Genomic DNA, 15,422 nt, shown 5'->3' with positions numbered 1-15,422 from the left:
TGACTGTTTAGTTGTTCTTTTCAGAGGCTCTGGTTATAGAAAAGGGGTTTGTTTTGTTTGATGAAAGACCGAGTATATTCTTGTATGTATTTAAACAGCAGACAGGTACATTGTGGGCATAATCATAAGCATTGAACTAAACAGAGTCTAGTTATGAATAAATCCTGTCTTAAAATCCACACAAAAATGTTTGTGGCTAATGGTTTGACCAGGATGTCTAGTAAAATCTTAAGTTTTAACTACTGAGTGTGATGTTTTATTTCTCTAAATTGACACCTCTAAGACAGTTCTGATTCACAAACTAAAAGCTCCCTTCACTAAGCAGTGTCTTATTGCTGTCCTCACTTAATACCTTTCGTGTGTATGTGGGATGTGTGTGTGTACGTGTTGGCGCATTTGTGTGGAGGCCAGAGGTTGATGTTGGGTGTCTCAATCTCTCTCTACCTTGTTTTTATTTTTTCTTTTAAAACATTAACGTTATTTTATGTGCATGAGTGTTTTGCTTGTATGTATATATGTGTGCCATGTGTGTTCCTAGTGTCATCAGAGACCAGGGTCATTGGATACCCTAAAACTGGAGCTAAACATGGTTGTGAGCCACCATGTGGTGCTGGGAACAGAACCCGGGCTTGTGCAGTAGCAGCAAGTGCACTCGAGCCGTCTCCGCAGCCTCCACCTTGTTGCTCTCTAAGCCTGGAGCTCACCGGTTCAGCTAGACTGGGGTGGGTTGAGGGGAGCAGCAAGCCTCTTGGGTCCTCCTGTCTGCCTCCTCAGCACTTTGGATGACAAGTGTGAACCATGCCCAGCTTTTTACATGGGTCCTGGAGATCCAAACTCAGGTTCTCATGGTTACACAGCGCGCACATTACTGGTTGAGCATCTCCTCACCCCTAAGGTTCTCTTTATTGTCCTTTTCTGATTGTTAGATGGGTTTTTTTTAAACCTTTTAGAGCTTTATTAGGGGAGAGAGAGAGAGAGAACCAGAGAGACGCATAGAGAGAGAGAGACCAAGAGAGAGGCAGAGAGAGAAGGGGAGAGAGAGGCAGAGAGGCGCAGAGTTAGATGGTATTTTAGGAGCATGGAAAGTAAGAAAAAAATTATGGCTTTGTTTCCATTATATTTTAAATTTTTTGAATTTCATTAAACATAAGTTTATTTAACAATTTATTTATTTGGTTTTTTGAGACAGGGTCTTTCTACATAGCCCTGGCTGTCCTGGAACTCACTTTGTAGACCAGGCTGAACTCAGACTCACAGAGATCCACCTGCCTCTGCCTCCCAAGTGCTGGGATTAAAGGTGTGCGCCACCACCACCTGTCCAATAGTTTATTTTTTAAACAATAGTGATTTTAGCCTATCCCTTTATTTATTAATAACTTGTGGGTCTGTTTTCTTCCAAGTCCGTCCTGATCCCTTTTCTAGTTTGCCAGAGATGAGGAGAAGTAATTCCAGGTAAACAAGAGAGTAAGAATTAAGGTGAACTAGTTAAGTGAAACCAAGAAGGAAGCTTTAGGGAGGTTGTGTTTAATTTGGTATAAAGAACAGTGGAGTTTATATTTGTTTTCTTTTGTTTTCAGTAGAACTTTCTGGTAATGGAAATCTTTCTTTCTATCACTGGAAATGCTTAAGCCAAGGCGATGTGACCTCTTAGGGTTTTATAGAGACTTCCATACATAGACTAAGAAGAGATGGAGGCACCTGGAGTCACAGGATAAGGATGCAACATCCAGTGTTCATGTCAGGCCGAGTAACTGTTTCCTGCAACATGTGAAGTCACTCTTTTACATGTATATTCTTTGACGACAGTAGAATTATCTTAGGAGCAAGCTTTTTTTTTTTGGTTTTTCGAGACAGGGTTTCTCTGTGTAGTTTTGCGCCTTTCCTGGAACTCACTTGGTAGCCCAGGCTGGCCTTGAACTCACAGCGATCCGCCTGGCTCTGCCTCCCGAGTGCTGGGATTAAAGGCGTGCGCCACCACCGCCCGGCTCAGGAGCAAGCTTTTATGCAGTTTGCTTTAGATAACATCTTGGCCAAACTTTAACTCCAAAAGTTTTTGTAAAACTTGATTCTCAAGTGGGGAGATTTTGACCCTAAGGCATATTTGGCAATGTTTAGAAACATTTTTGGTTGTTGCAACTGTGGGTAGAGGTTAGGTTGGTGTCCTGTGATACCTAGGACAGCATTAAGAATTTATGTCATTCAAGCATATTAATAGTGCTTAGATTTAAAAAAAAACTATAAAGAAATATAAAAGTTTAACTCATGAACAATTTGACAGGGCTTTCTCTGTATTGTACTCACAGCTGACAGAGTGACTGTCTATAACAATTTTCCAGCAGTGCGGAAATTTCCCCAGTAATCTCTGGGAAAATTCATTAAACTGTTAGAAGTTGATTGTAGATGTTGTGGGTTCTCCATGTACATTGTGACAGTGAGGGACATGAAATGGCTTTAACGTTGGAGGGGCAGGTACAAGTAAAGATGCCAGCCATGCTGTGTTAGTGCATACAACTCTGCCTGTGCTTCTTGCCTCTCCGCCGAAGATGCTTTGAAGGGAAGTGTGTCTTTACAGATATTCCCCCAAATAGGCAACATTTACTGTCCAGTGGAAATAAATCTGTGTACATTGGAGGGAGACAATGTACCACGCATGTTAGGAGCCAGATTTCTCTGCTTCTTAGGTAGTTATATGAATTCTGGTTAGAGGTGACTTTTTTTTTATTTTATTTGCATTGGTGCTTTTGCCTGCATGTATGTGTGAGGGTGTCCGATCTTGGAGTTACAGGCAGTTAGCTTCCTTGTGGGTGCTAGGAATTGAACCTGGATCCTCTAGAAGAGCAGTCAGTGCTCTTAACTGCTGAGCCATTTCTGCAGCCCTCTAGAGATGACTGTTTATTAGTCAGTCAGTTTTCTTGTTCGTTTTGAGACTCATGTTTTTCAGTAGATTTTTTTTGTGTTGTGGGGGATGGTGGGTGCTCAGGATCAAGCCTGATGCCTGCTAAGCAAGTGCTAGATCAACCACTGAGCTACCCGTCCTCTCCTCTGCCTTGTTTTTCTTCCTTTTCCTCCTCCTTCTCTTTTTTTATTTCTCTTCATTCATTCATTCATTTATTTATTTTGTTGACATTTTTGAGGCAGGACCTTACTATGTTGCTTTGGCTGGCCAGATCTCACTAGGTAGACCAGACCAGTCTGGCCTCAAACAGATGTGCCTGCCTCTGCCTCCCAAGTACTGAGGCACCTTTCCTGGATCTCACCCTGTAGACCAGGCTGGCCTCAAACTCAGATCCGCCTGGCTCTGCCTCCCAAGTGCTGGGATTAAAGGCGTGCACCACCACCGCCGCCCAGCTGGATTGTTTATTTTGTAAATGAAATGTATGTGTCTTTCAGCCAGGTGTGAATTAAGGGTCCTTCGTGTTAGTGCTCTTGTAAAAATTGATCTGTAAATTTTAGGTGGTATCTTACTTGATACCATTTTTTTTCAAAATCATTTTTATTTATTTCACTTATTTTGTTTTCTTGGTTTCATTTTGTTTTGGGTAGGGTTCTGCTGTGTAGGCCTGGCTGGTCTGGGAGTAGCCTTGTAGCCCAGGCTAGTTTTGAACTTAGAACAGTTCTCCCTACCTCAGCCTCCAGGGTGCTGAAATCACAACTGAGTTTCCAGCCATGCTTGGGTTGTCTTCCTTCTGCCAGGATTGAAAGCTCTGTTAGTCACATGTCCTCTATCTCAGGTCTTTCTCCAGAGCTGTGGGACAAGAGGGGCTTTTATGGAGAAGGCCAGGGAGAGGTACGGCTCTGTGTTGGAGACAGCAGCCACACAATTCAGAGAGTGGGTGTGGCTGTGTGTCAAGAACTGCGTTGATAAAAATCGGGTCATTTGTCACATTTGGACAGTTGATTTTTAGGTGCAAACAAATAGCTCGGATAGATATCTGGCCTAGCTTTTCTCCTTAAAAAAAAGAGGGGGGCTGTAGGCTAAAGGGGCAGTGCGGCAGCTGAGAGCACTGGCTGTTCTTCCAGAGGACCCGGGTCACTGTCCAGCACCTGCAGACAGCTCACAGCTGTTCCAGGGGATTGACACTCTCCTCCAGTCTTCACGGGCACCTGTCTCTACTCAAGTGCATATACCCACACAGACACACACATCCACAAAAATAAAAATAATAATTAAAAAAATAAATCTTTAATACCTGCCAAGGGAGATACCATAATCATGAAGCTGGTTTTCCCAAGGCAAGACTCGTCCATAACAGCGTGGATGTGCTGACTCCTGTGGTTTCTCCAAATGTTGGAAACTTGGCGTAATCATGGTCGTGAGGGCTGCATTTACACTCTCCCCTGTGTTTAAGAAAAGGAGCTGTGGCTTGAGCCAAGGAGAGGAGGCTCAGGGATTAAGAACATGCACTGCACTGCACTGCACTGCGATTGCAGGGAACCAGATTCCATTCGTGGCGCTCGCTGGTGTCGAGCAGCTCCAGGGGAACTACGGCTTCTGGCCTCTGCAGGCACCTGCACTCACATGCACATATCCCACACAGACACAGAAGTACCGCGTAATTAAAAATAAAACATTAGAAAGTGTATGGTGTGTGTGTGTGTGTGTGTGTGTGTGTGTGTGTGTGGTGTGGTGTGTGTTGGGCTGGCAAGGTGGCTCAGCAAGTGGGTCCTTGAAACCCATACACAGGTGACAGGAGAGACTCAGCTCTACAGAGTAGTCCTCTGACTTTCTCTCATGGCACACATACCCATACACACGTTGTACACACAGTAATAGATAGTAATAATAATACATGAAAATTTGAAAATGGACCTCATGTTTAGGGACATGGGTCTGGACTCAACTGTACGTTTGAATTTTCTGAGATTTTGAGTGTGTGACCTTGGCCCTCTTGTTGGCCATTTCAAGGCATAGTCTCTCCCTCAACAAGACGGAAAATGAATAGCATCAGCAATTGATTGCTTTAAAAACAAAGTGAAAGAAAAGCCTTGTGTGGTGGTGCATGCCTTTAATTCCCTCTTGTGAGTTTGAGGCTAGCCTGGTCTACATAGTAAATTCCAGGCCAGCCAGAGCTACATAGTGAGACTGTCTCAAAGAGGAGAAAAAGATGAAATGAGACAAATGCAGGATGAATACAATGGTGAGCACAGAGTAAATGCTCAGTAAGTGATATTAGCAGGAGTTCCTTAAAGTGTGTGTTGAGGGAGAAGATAAAGAGAATCATCATTGAAAACAAAGAGAGCTGAAATCACCTGTTGCCCCATGGTACTGTTCCCTGATATAAAACTTCAGGGTTATGCTGTATCTTGTTGCCATCAATCTTGATTATTACTAGGGTTTAGTTTTCTTAGAGGTCTGTGATGGTAGACTTCTTAGAGGTCCAATGCTGGGAGTTGAATCCGAGCTTCCTGCATGATGAGCAGCTACAACCCAGCCCTAGGACAGTACCATAGTATCACATATTAACTAAGTTATTGCTACATGAAAATAACAAAATTGGAGGCTGAAGAGATGGCTCTGCAGTTAAGAGCCAGGCTCCTTTTTCAGAGGATCCAAGTTCAATTCCCAGCACCAACATGGCCGCTCACAATAGTCTGTAACTCCAGTTCCAGGAGATGTGATGCCCTCTTCTGGCCTCCTTAGGCACTGCATACTTACGGTGCACAGGCACGCATGAAGGCAGAACACCTGTACCATTTACATACAGTAACGATAATATATCAAAACTGGACCAACAGGATGGCTCAGCAGGCAGAGGTACTCACTATGTAAGCCTGGCATAATTGGGTTTGATCCCAAGTCCTTGTAAGGATAGAAGGAAAAAAACTGACCCCAGAAACTGACCCCTCTGACCATGTATGTGCAATAGCACATGAGCACACACAAATCCACAATATTAAAAGTATCAAAATCAGTGTGGTTAATCCATAGGATTAACATTTATATTTAAATAAAAATGTCAGCTGTCAGCCTGTTGCATTATTAATGTGTGAAACACTGCTATGTAAAGAAACTGTATTTCATGAAATATGTTTAGTAACTGTGACATCAGAAATAAAGGTCTCTGGTAAAATAAATAACATTTTCCATTTCTCAGACTTTTATTACTTTGAAAACTTGAGATGGCAAACAAGTTCTTATTCCATATTCCTGTATTTTGGAGAAGTCAAAGGCACAACACTAAAAGTCTATGTATTAATCATATATTCAACAAGTACTAAGGGTCTTTGTCTTTACAATCTACAGATTTAGACAAAAAAAAAATGCAGCTGAAATGAGTCTTTTATTTGGCCTAGTAGGTGAAAGGGAGCTATTACTTTATTTGTATTAAAATGTATTTCATTTACTGCTCACTGGTTGAATACTTGCCTAGAATGTATGAGATCCTGGGTTTGATTCCCCACCTCTGTGTGCGTGCGTGCGTGCGTGCGTGCGTGCGTGCGTGCGTGCGTGCGTGCAGGAAGATAGGATTAAGCCATTTCGCTTTTACATTGTTTGGCTCACTCCATTTGCTTTCATCTTCTGCAGTAATAGTAAATCCCTTGCAAATGCCAGCTGTTAATAAATAGCTAATACTAGATGATCCCTTAGGGTCAGTTTGTTCTAATATTTCCTATGCATGTGTATTCAAAACACGGACTACCAAAAGATCTTATTTCTTAACACATGTAAACTTAAAAAGATTTATTTTTATTATTTTTTTAGTTATGTGTATGTGTGTATCTATAGAGCTGATTCCTGGTGAGGTCAGAGGCATCAGATCCCCCTGGAGCTGTAGGGAAATTATGGGATGCTTCTTGAGTTTGTATGTTGTCCTTGGGCAAGGGTCATGCTAATCTCTCTAGTGTTCCAATTTTAGTGTTTGTGCTGTCAAAGCGAGCTAAGGCCGCCCCTCCCAGAAGTAGGTCTTGCTCCTGGGGAAGCACAAGCAAGCCCCTACTCTTCACCTTACCCTGATCATTGGCAAGCTCAGAGTCCTGCATAGACCACAGCCAGTGCTAGCGTTCCTTGCTTACCTGAGGCTTGATTCCCGGGTGCTACCAACTTCCATCTTTTCTAGCATTAGGGAAGGGTGTAAGAGAAGGAAGCAGCTATGGAAGGTATTAGGGTTGGGCCTGGGTGACATTCCTTTGTTGGGCTTCTCAGGCACTCTCATATCTGGTGGACCCATAGGAATCAGAAAAATATTAAATCTAACTTCATTCTCAGGATAGGACAGTGGGTGGGCTCATAGGGTGAGGGTGGGGGCGTGTGGAGAAGGGAGGGAGAGCTGCATGTTCTTCCCGGTAGGAGCAACTGAGCAGTAAAGCAGAGGCAGTCTTTGGGAGCTTAAAATGAGCCTGTCAGGAAGCACAGGCTATAGATAGAGGGAGAGACCCTCAGACGGTCCTCAAGGACCTCCCTCACCTTCTGCTCCCTCTGGGCATGTGTGCTGCTCAGTGTGAACCTGGCCTTTTCTGTAATTCATAGTTATGTTCTGGCTCCTACATCACTAGCAGATCATAGGTCTTTGTGATGAAGTTACTTCATTCCTAAGACAGGAAACATCCCTGAGCCTGGGCCTTTGTGGATTAGGTTTTCTCCATGTGCTTACTACAGGTATACAAAAGGGTTCTTTAAAGTGTTGGTCTCTTTTCCTTGATAGCAGAGGTGTGATGAAGAGAGGAAAGTAGACTCTTTTCAGTGAACTGGGTTTGTATATACTGGCTCTCAGTGACTGAGGATTTAAAATTTTTATACCTGTTTAACAGTGGAAGGTTGTTAGAGTAGCCTTTTATGGATTGCCCACTGTATGACTAGTCTAGACCAGCACCCGTTGTGATGGAGTTCAGGTATTTTCCTTGGTAGTGAAGGGGAGCATGGGTTGTTTTGGAATTACTGACTTTTGAGTCCCATAAACCCAGTTCTCATGGTGTTCTTGAGAAGGCTACATCATTTCTGAGCACTACTTTTCACCTTCATAGCCTGACTCATGAGAAGTGAGTTGTGGAATTGCCTTTGCTCAGCCATGTTGTAGGTGCTCATCTGTGTGATGGTTATCCGAATAGAGATAAGGGATGTGTTTGTATAGTTTTAAGTCTTCGATTTCTTCAGTACACAGAGAAGTACGGGTGCACGTTTTATGTTTATTCTATTCTTAATTATAAGTTAGAAATAGTTTTCTTGAAATTAGAGAATTATCACCATCTTATAATACACAGAACAAAACTGGTTGTTTACTTGTGAATTGGTTGAAAAGGTATAAAACATCTTGAAGGTACCAATAGGTAGCTGCTGTGGCCACTGCATAGTGTTTTGTCTGTCTGTCTTGTCTGTCTGTCTGTCTGTCTGTTTTTCTTTTGTTTTGGAAGGACACATGATTATGTTAATATATTTGTGCAAAACTTGAAAACACAGCTTTCTTTTCTAACTTAGGAGAGAGAAGCTCTTCAGAAACAGCTAGACGAGGCGAACCGGGAGGCGCAGAAGTACCGCCAGCAGCTGCTCAAGAAGGAGCAGGAGGCGGAGGCCTACAGGCAGAAGCTGGAGGCCATGACGCGCCTCCAGACCAACAAGGAAGCTGTCTAGCCACCGTGAACACCAGTTTGATTTTACCTTTTGTCCAGAAAGAATGCAGTCTTGAACTGTACACAGTAAGGACACAGCTATGGGAATACCGGATAAGAGAAAATACTACGCATTGATAATGGGACTTAAGCCATGAGCTCTGAATTCTTGTAATATAAAACTTTAGAACTTGTGAGATGTATTTAAAACTGAATTCTGTAAATAGTTTTTGGTTGTTTCTTTTTTTACAGTTACAAATGAGTTGATAAAGATTGTTGAGGAGATCCAAAAACCACAGTAAGGCACTGTTACAGGCAATTCTTCTTGATTTGGGTACAGACTTCAATTCTCAGAAACAGAAGTTTTAAGGGTGGTTGTTGGTTAGACCAAATGTGTAATAATTATGGTGGACTGATGCTGGAAATAACTCTTTGAAGAGATTTCTCCCAGGAACTTTTGTACAGCTTTTAAGTTGTCTCAGGTTCTCTGAAAACATTTTTTAGGAAGCAGAAATTTTATATTTGTTCAATTTCAGCTACATGCAAGTAGATTTACATGTATATGAAGCAAATATTTTTAAAATTTTGTTTGTACATATTCTGCATGTTTTATGATTTTAAAAATGCATCACTTGCTTAGATATGTTTCCCACAAAGACGATGAAAGTTACCAAGAAATAAAAAAGGCACTACTGTTGTTCTGTCGGTCACTGAAAGTAAGTAAGCTAGCAACTGGTTTTACTGGCAACCATGACAATGTTCTTGGAAGGAGCAGCTTGCAAGAGAACTTGAATCTGCAAAATCTATGCTTTTTTGAAAATTCCATTGTGGGGACGTGAGACTGTATTCTGTGCCTTCCATCATGATTTCCACATGAGCACTTTGAGGCGCTGGATTTTAAGATAATGTTTTTGGCAAACTCAGTGCATTTGGGTTTCTGAAATATTTCATGGACTTAACCACTCCTCTCCCCACCCCCCACCCCCCGCCCAAGAAATTATTCTTATGGAAAATTGCTTTTGTATGTAGAACAGGAACTTTTTGTACTCAGTGATGCTATAGATACGTCTAATGTAACTTTCGCTATTCCCTGGGGAAGCTCCAGGTCTATGTTGCAGCTCGGTCTCATCACAATGTTGTCCATTCTACAGTGTGTGGACATTTGACAGACTTCCATTCTGTTTTGTAAAATGTAACTTCAGGCTCTTTGTTTTTTTGTTTTATTGCTTTATGAAAATGTTTAACCCCAAAACTACTCTAGATTATCTGTATAAAGAACCAATTACCTTCAAGACTGTACTCTGGCCTCTTTTTCTATTTTACAATTAAATAACTTTCCACATATGCTCAGTGCAGACTTGTGTTTTGATTGTATATTCTTCTTACATTAAAATGTGGGTAAGATAGCTCAGTGGTAGAGCATGTCCTTGGCACTTTTAGACTCTGGTTCAAATCCCATCACACACATAATCTGAGCTACATTCTGCAATATGAAAACAATTAGATTCTTCATGCCTTAAAAACCCTCAGAGTGACTCCTTCAGAATGTGAAGGTTCTCTCACCCAGGTCATCCTTACAGGAGTTAATAAAAGGTTCTGGAGCTTTAGCCTGATCTTGCTTTTCTGGAGAGCACAGGAAGTCTGTATGACAAATATAAAAAGACTGTAAGGAAGAGAATGCCTTCTAGTGTTTCACTAAATTTGACATTAAATTTATTCATTTTGAAATGTAGCCTCACTTCCAGTCTAGTCTCCAACTCGTGAATTCTGGTGACCTTCCCACCTCAGCCTACTTAGTTCTGGGGACATAAACACATGACATTGCACTTGTATAGGTGTGGTTTTCTTGTCCTGACCACCTACTCCCAATTAACTGCAGCTGCTTCCCAAATAACTGGCTCAGAGACGTAATATAAATTATAAATGCTTGGCCGATAGCTCAGGCTTGTTACTAGCTGCATTTGAATTAACCCATATTTCTTCTCTGTGCTTTGCCATGTGGTTCATGGCTTGTTACCTCATTTTCTATACACCTAGCTGGCATCTCCTCTGTCTTTGCCTTTCTTCCCAGCATCCTCAGTTTGATCACCCCACTTATACTTCTTGCCTGACTACCAGCCAATCAGCATTTTATTAAAACCAATTCAGGTGACAAATCTTTACTGGGTACAAAAGGATTCTTTCACAGCACACTCGGCTTTGACAAACGTGGAGAGAGAGATCTCACTGTGTCGACCCAGCTAGTCTTGAACTTTTGAATTCAATTGATCCTCTTCTAGGTAGCTGAGATGACAGGTGTATCCCTCTGCCATCTTTACATAAATGTTAAATGATCTAACACTAGATTTTAGGGCTAGGGCCTGTAGTTTAGGAGTGGAATGCTTTCCAATACCCACGAGACCCTGGGCTCAGTCTTCAGCATGACAAAAGCAAAATGTATAATGTTGAGTTAAAAAAGATTGTAAGCCACATTTCAGCACCATGAAGCTGCTTGCTCTTCCATCATAAGTCACTGGAGAATGTGCCGTTTGGGTTTGTGTAGTAATTAAGCAGAAAGCTGGTGCACATTTAATTCCATGGCAGGCAGTGTGGGAACAGAGGGGCCACTGTGTTCAGGACGTGGCCAGTGCAGTTTTGTTCCCAGATCGGATCAGCTCTGAAAAGCCTTAAGGGGGTGACAGAAAAAGCATCTGCAAGCTGAAGTGTGCTGCGTTCTCTCCCAGCCTTAGGTTCTGCTGGAGAGTGTGGTACAGGGTGTAGTTTTGATCTCCAGTAGTAACAGTGAGCCAGCTGGTGTGAGAGAACAATTGGTTGTGGTATATCAGGATTCCGGTAGCTTTGAGATGTTCACTGTTTTTAGAGTCTGAGTCTTCATCTGGCTGCTGAGAAAGCAATCCTTAGATGAGACTCTAATGGAAGTGGGATGCCCCCTCCCCTATCCCACTCCTCTCTTTTTCTTCTAATTTTAACAGTTTTCAGGTAGGCTGGAAAAGCCTGTGTTGTTTTGTACTGAGGGCTAAAAGTAACCGACAAAATATGAAATAAACATTTTCAGAAACCTACAGTTGTTTCCAGTTCACAATGATGGGTTTGCAGTTGGCAGTTGTCTGATTGCCATGGGCCGGGTCTCCCCATTGGTGTGTAAGCAAGTACCTGAGCTCAGCCTTTGCAGGAATCTGTGCAAGAATGAAGCCATTCACTGTAGGGTCTAATTAATTCTTTGTTTCATCTTCATCGTTTGCAGTGCATCCAGAATACTTTTTTTGTTTTTTATATTCTCTAGATGCTGAGCTCATAGGAATTCTCCAGCGTGTGTGTGTGTGTGTGTGTGTGTGTGTGTGTGTGTGTGTGTGTGTGAAGGCGAGGGGAGGCCAAATGACGTGCAGCCTGAGCCTCCCCCACGCATCACCATACTTGGCTTCACAGTGTGTCTGGTCGCTGACCCTCTAGGGTTAGTCTGTGCTCTCAGAAAGTCTCATTTGAGGGATATCTGCAAGGGCTGTGCTTCTCGACTAACTCTCATTTGTTGCTCTTCATTAACATCTAAAGACCTGTTTTCTAAAGATCTATGATGCTGGTTGTCTTTGGCTCTTGGGCTTACGCTCTACCACTGAGCTAAATCCCCAACCCCACATCAGTCTTTCATGGTGTAAATGGCAGATTCATCAAACTCTTACTCTGTACTGGCTTGCTGTGTGTGTGTGTGTGTGTGTGTGTGTGTGTGTGTGTGTGTGTGTGTGTGTGTGTGTGTGTATGTTTGTGCAGGCATGTTTGCACATGTGTGGAGACCAGAGGACATTAAACCCCTCTCTCTCTCTCTCTCTCTCTCTCTCTCTCTCTCTCTCTCTCTCTCTCTCCTCTTTCCTCTCTCTCCTCTCGCCACTTTTGGTAGCAAATGCCCTTCCTTACTCCCTAAGCCATCTTGAAGGCGCACACTTGGCTTTTTCTTTTTTAAAGATTTTAATTTTATTTTTATTTTATATGCCTGGGTTTTTGTTTTGTTTTTCTGTTTTTTTGTTTTTTTGTTTTTTGTTTTGTTGCCTGTTTGTAAGTGCATGAAGTGCCCACAGAGGCCAGCAGAGGGCATTGGATCACCTGGGAACTGGAGTTACAGGCCATTGTGAGCTGCCATGTGGGTGGTGAAAATTGAACCCAGGTCCTCTGGAAAAGCAGCAAATGCTGTTAACCGCTGAGCCATCTCTCCATCTCCCCCACACTTGGCTTTTTAGATGTGGGTTCTGGATCCCATTCAGGTTCTCAGGCGTGCACGTTAAGTACTTTATTGGCTGAGCTCCTCCATTGGCCCGGGTTGCTCTGTTTCTTGATGGTGGTGGGAAGGTGGGAGAGCTTTCTTGATAGTCAGTGGAACAAAATTCCTGAGAAGGGACTCAAGAGGAGGTAGGTGAACTAATTCCGGTCTGAAATAAAGATCTATATGCCAATACTTGTTTGAAACATAGGCTTAATGGAAAGTCTGTGCCAGGATATGTTCACTATCATCATTTATGGTGGTATTTATTGACAATAGGAAGAAATCCTTGGTCATAACAGACACTGATGCAGTGACAGAAATAGATACAGGTGTTTTATTCTGAGGAGACTTTTTTCTTTCTGTGTTACAGTTTGAATTATGTTGTGCTTTTGAATACTCGGAAGGCCTTGATGCTTGACTCCAAGTAAAACTACAACAAGAAGGAAAACGCTTTCAGATAAAACCACAAAGCAGTTCTAGGAGCCCCTGTGCCATATGGAGACGCTCCCAAGCATTAGTATTTGGGCTTATATAGCAAACAGGAAAAGCATTTTTTTTCTATTCACCTGGTTCCTCCTGAATAAATAACCGCTTCGTCTTGTCAAATCAACTTAGGAATGGATTCACTAATAGGCTCGTCAGTTCATGAAGTGATATTTGTTGTCCTTGGATCTCATTATAGATAACTCATCTGTTGTGGTTTTAAACCGCGCTTGCTATTTGTTTTTTCCCAGGTTAAATGGGAACACCTGATGCACATAGATTTACTTTGACGAAAGCACTCCTGGTTCATTCTCAGATTGCTCTCCAGACTACCATGAAAAGCACAGTGTTATCACTAGAAATGTGCTAGTTCCAAATTAACATTTGAATACCAATATTTTTGTGACTTCTTAAAACAAATTTCTCATATGCACAGATAGTCGAAGTGGCCTTGTGTCTTCTGCTCATTTGATCCCTTAAATTTCTTTGAAAACATTTGACTTAAATGAAAATAAGTGATAACAAAATATGGAATACAATCTGGATACAGTTCCTAGGGCCCTTTACTTTTTAGCTAAATACCACTTTTAAAAAACAAACAAACAAACAAAAATCCCTTTTGTTTTCCTGGGGGGAAAGAGCTTTATTGTGTTGACTTTTGGGGGGAAGCATGAACAAATGTCTGTTCACCCCAAATAGGACACCAACAATAGGCTAAAGAGATGGTTCTACCAGAGTCTTGCTTTGTGAACCAGTGAGTATATTGGTGTTACTAACAAGGGTATGGGTGACTCAAAGGCTGCTGCATTACCAAAAAGCCACCCAGCATGGCTGACGACTCCCCAAAGCTGCATGCTTGGAGCTGTGGGAACGGCTTGAAGGTAGCTCCACCTGAGGGTCTCTTCCCACCCAACAGTCTGTGACTGTCTGCTGTTTTATAACTCTCTGTGGTGGGGTGGGGCTGGAGATTCTTGTAACTTTCTGAGCTTTGTAAGCCTGTGTCTCCTTAGTTTTCTTGAATCCAATGGAGAATGTTTCAATCAGGAGGAGATAGTCACACAATAACTCATTTTTTAAAAAGGGGCTGTCCACCATATTTTACTATTTGCTTACTTGATATTTTTCTGAATAGTTTTGATCTCATATGCATAGTTAATATAAGATGTATTTGATTCCTTTAAAATATGCACTACTACATAATACAGCTGCATCCTTACCACTGATCGTATGGATTACCATTTTGAATGTCATGGATTGTTTCAATACCTTGACTGCTCTGTGAGAATGATTTTCTTAAGCACTTTAGCACACCAGTTAAATCATTTGTTTTTCTATTGCTATTTTTCATGATTGGTCAAGCCTTTCCATTTCAGTCAGAACACTAAAGAGTTAGATGTAAACTACAAATCTCTATAGGAGAATATTGTATTTTTTTTATTCCACACCAAAACTTCCTTTTTATTTCCTCTCTTCCAACCACATTCTGAATTTAGGTGATAGTTCATGTGGCCTTCTGAAAGCACATTTCTCACTAGAGCACCTTTCAGAGCTCATCAGGAAGCTTACTGCTCACAGTGACATATTGTAAGAGTGCTGGATTGAGACTGCTGATGAGAGACCATTGTTGGATTACATCTACTTTGTACATTTTCCCAGCATGCAATGTTGTCAGTCAGCCTACAGGAGACAAGTCAGCCTACAGTCTATGTGGTTCTGCTTATCTGGTGTCTGCCCTACAATGCTTACAGTCAGAAGGTGGGAAGTAGCCAACATCTGAAGACAGTTTCCGTGGACTAACTTTTTCCAGGGCAACCCACCTCTGAAAATACTGTATTTTAAGAAAGCCACATTTGAGTGAAATTATAGTCTCTTTAAAAAAATCCTTAGTCTTCCCGGGAACTGCCTTTATTTCCAAACACTTCTTCCTAGTGTTTTAGTGTCAGAGTGAGGGAAGCTGTTGCCTCCTAGGCAAAGAGTGGACTCTTGTGGGTGGCGATGAGCCACATGTCATGAGTCCAGCTCAGAAAACTGGAGCTTTTACTTTTTCTCCTTTCCTGTCTTTTCTTCTCTCTCTCTCTCTCTCTCTCTCTCTCTCTCTCTCTCTCTCTCTCTCTCTCTCTCTCTCTCTCTCTCCCTCTCTCTC

At 42.1% G+C, this 15,422-nt stretch overlaps 1 protein-coding gene and 1 pseudogene across 5 annotated transcripts in view; one reads left to right on the top strand and one right to left on the bottom strand.

Moving 5' to 3' along the window:
- Positions 1-9,888, top strand: part of Gabpb1 (GA binding protein transcription factor subunit beta 1) — a 50,961-nt gene extending 41,073 nt beyond the window's left edge. For all 5 annotated transcript variants that reach the window (XM_076570567.1, XM_006986473.4, XM_016005035.3 and 2 more), the window contains exon 9: positions 8,414-9,888. In XM_076570567.1, coding sequence (XP_076426682.1) covers positions 8,414-8,566 — 153 coding nt within the window. In that variant the 3' untranslated portion in view covers positions 8,567-9,888. The remainder of the gene's footprint in view (positions 1-8,413) is intronic.
- LOC121829208 (U6 spliceosomal RNA) lies at positions 6,778-6,877 on the bottom strand (annotated as a pseudogene).
- Positions 9,889-15,422: the final 5,534 nt, after the last annotated feature.

This window comes from Peromyscus maniculatus, chromosome 4 (assembly GCF_049852395.1).
Source record: "Peromyscus maniculatus bairdii isolate BWxNUB_F1_BW_parent chromosome 4, HU_Pman_BW_mat_3.1, whole genome shotgun sequence".
Classification (NCBI taxonomy): Eukaryota; Metazoa; Chordata; class Mammalia; order Rodentia; family Cricetidae; genus Peromyscus; species Peromyscus maniculatus.
Note: the sequence above shows the minus strand (reverse complement) of the source record. Positions and strands in the feature narration are given on the sequence as shown.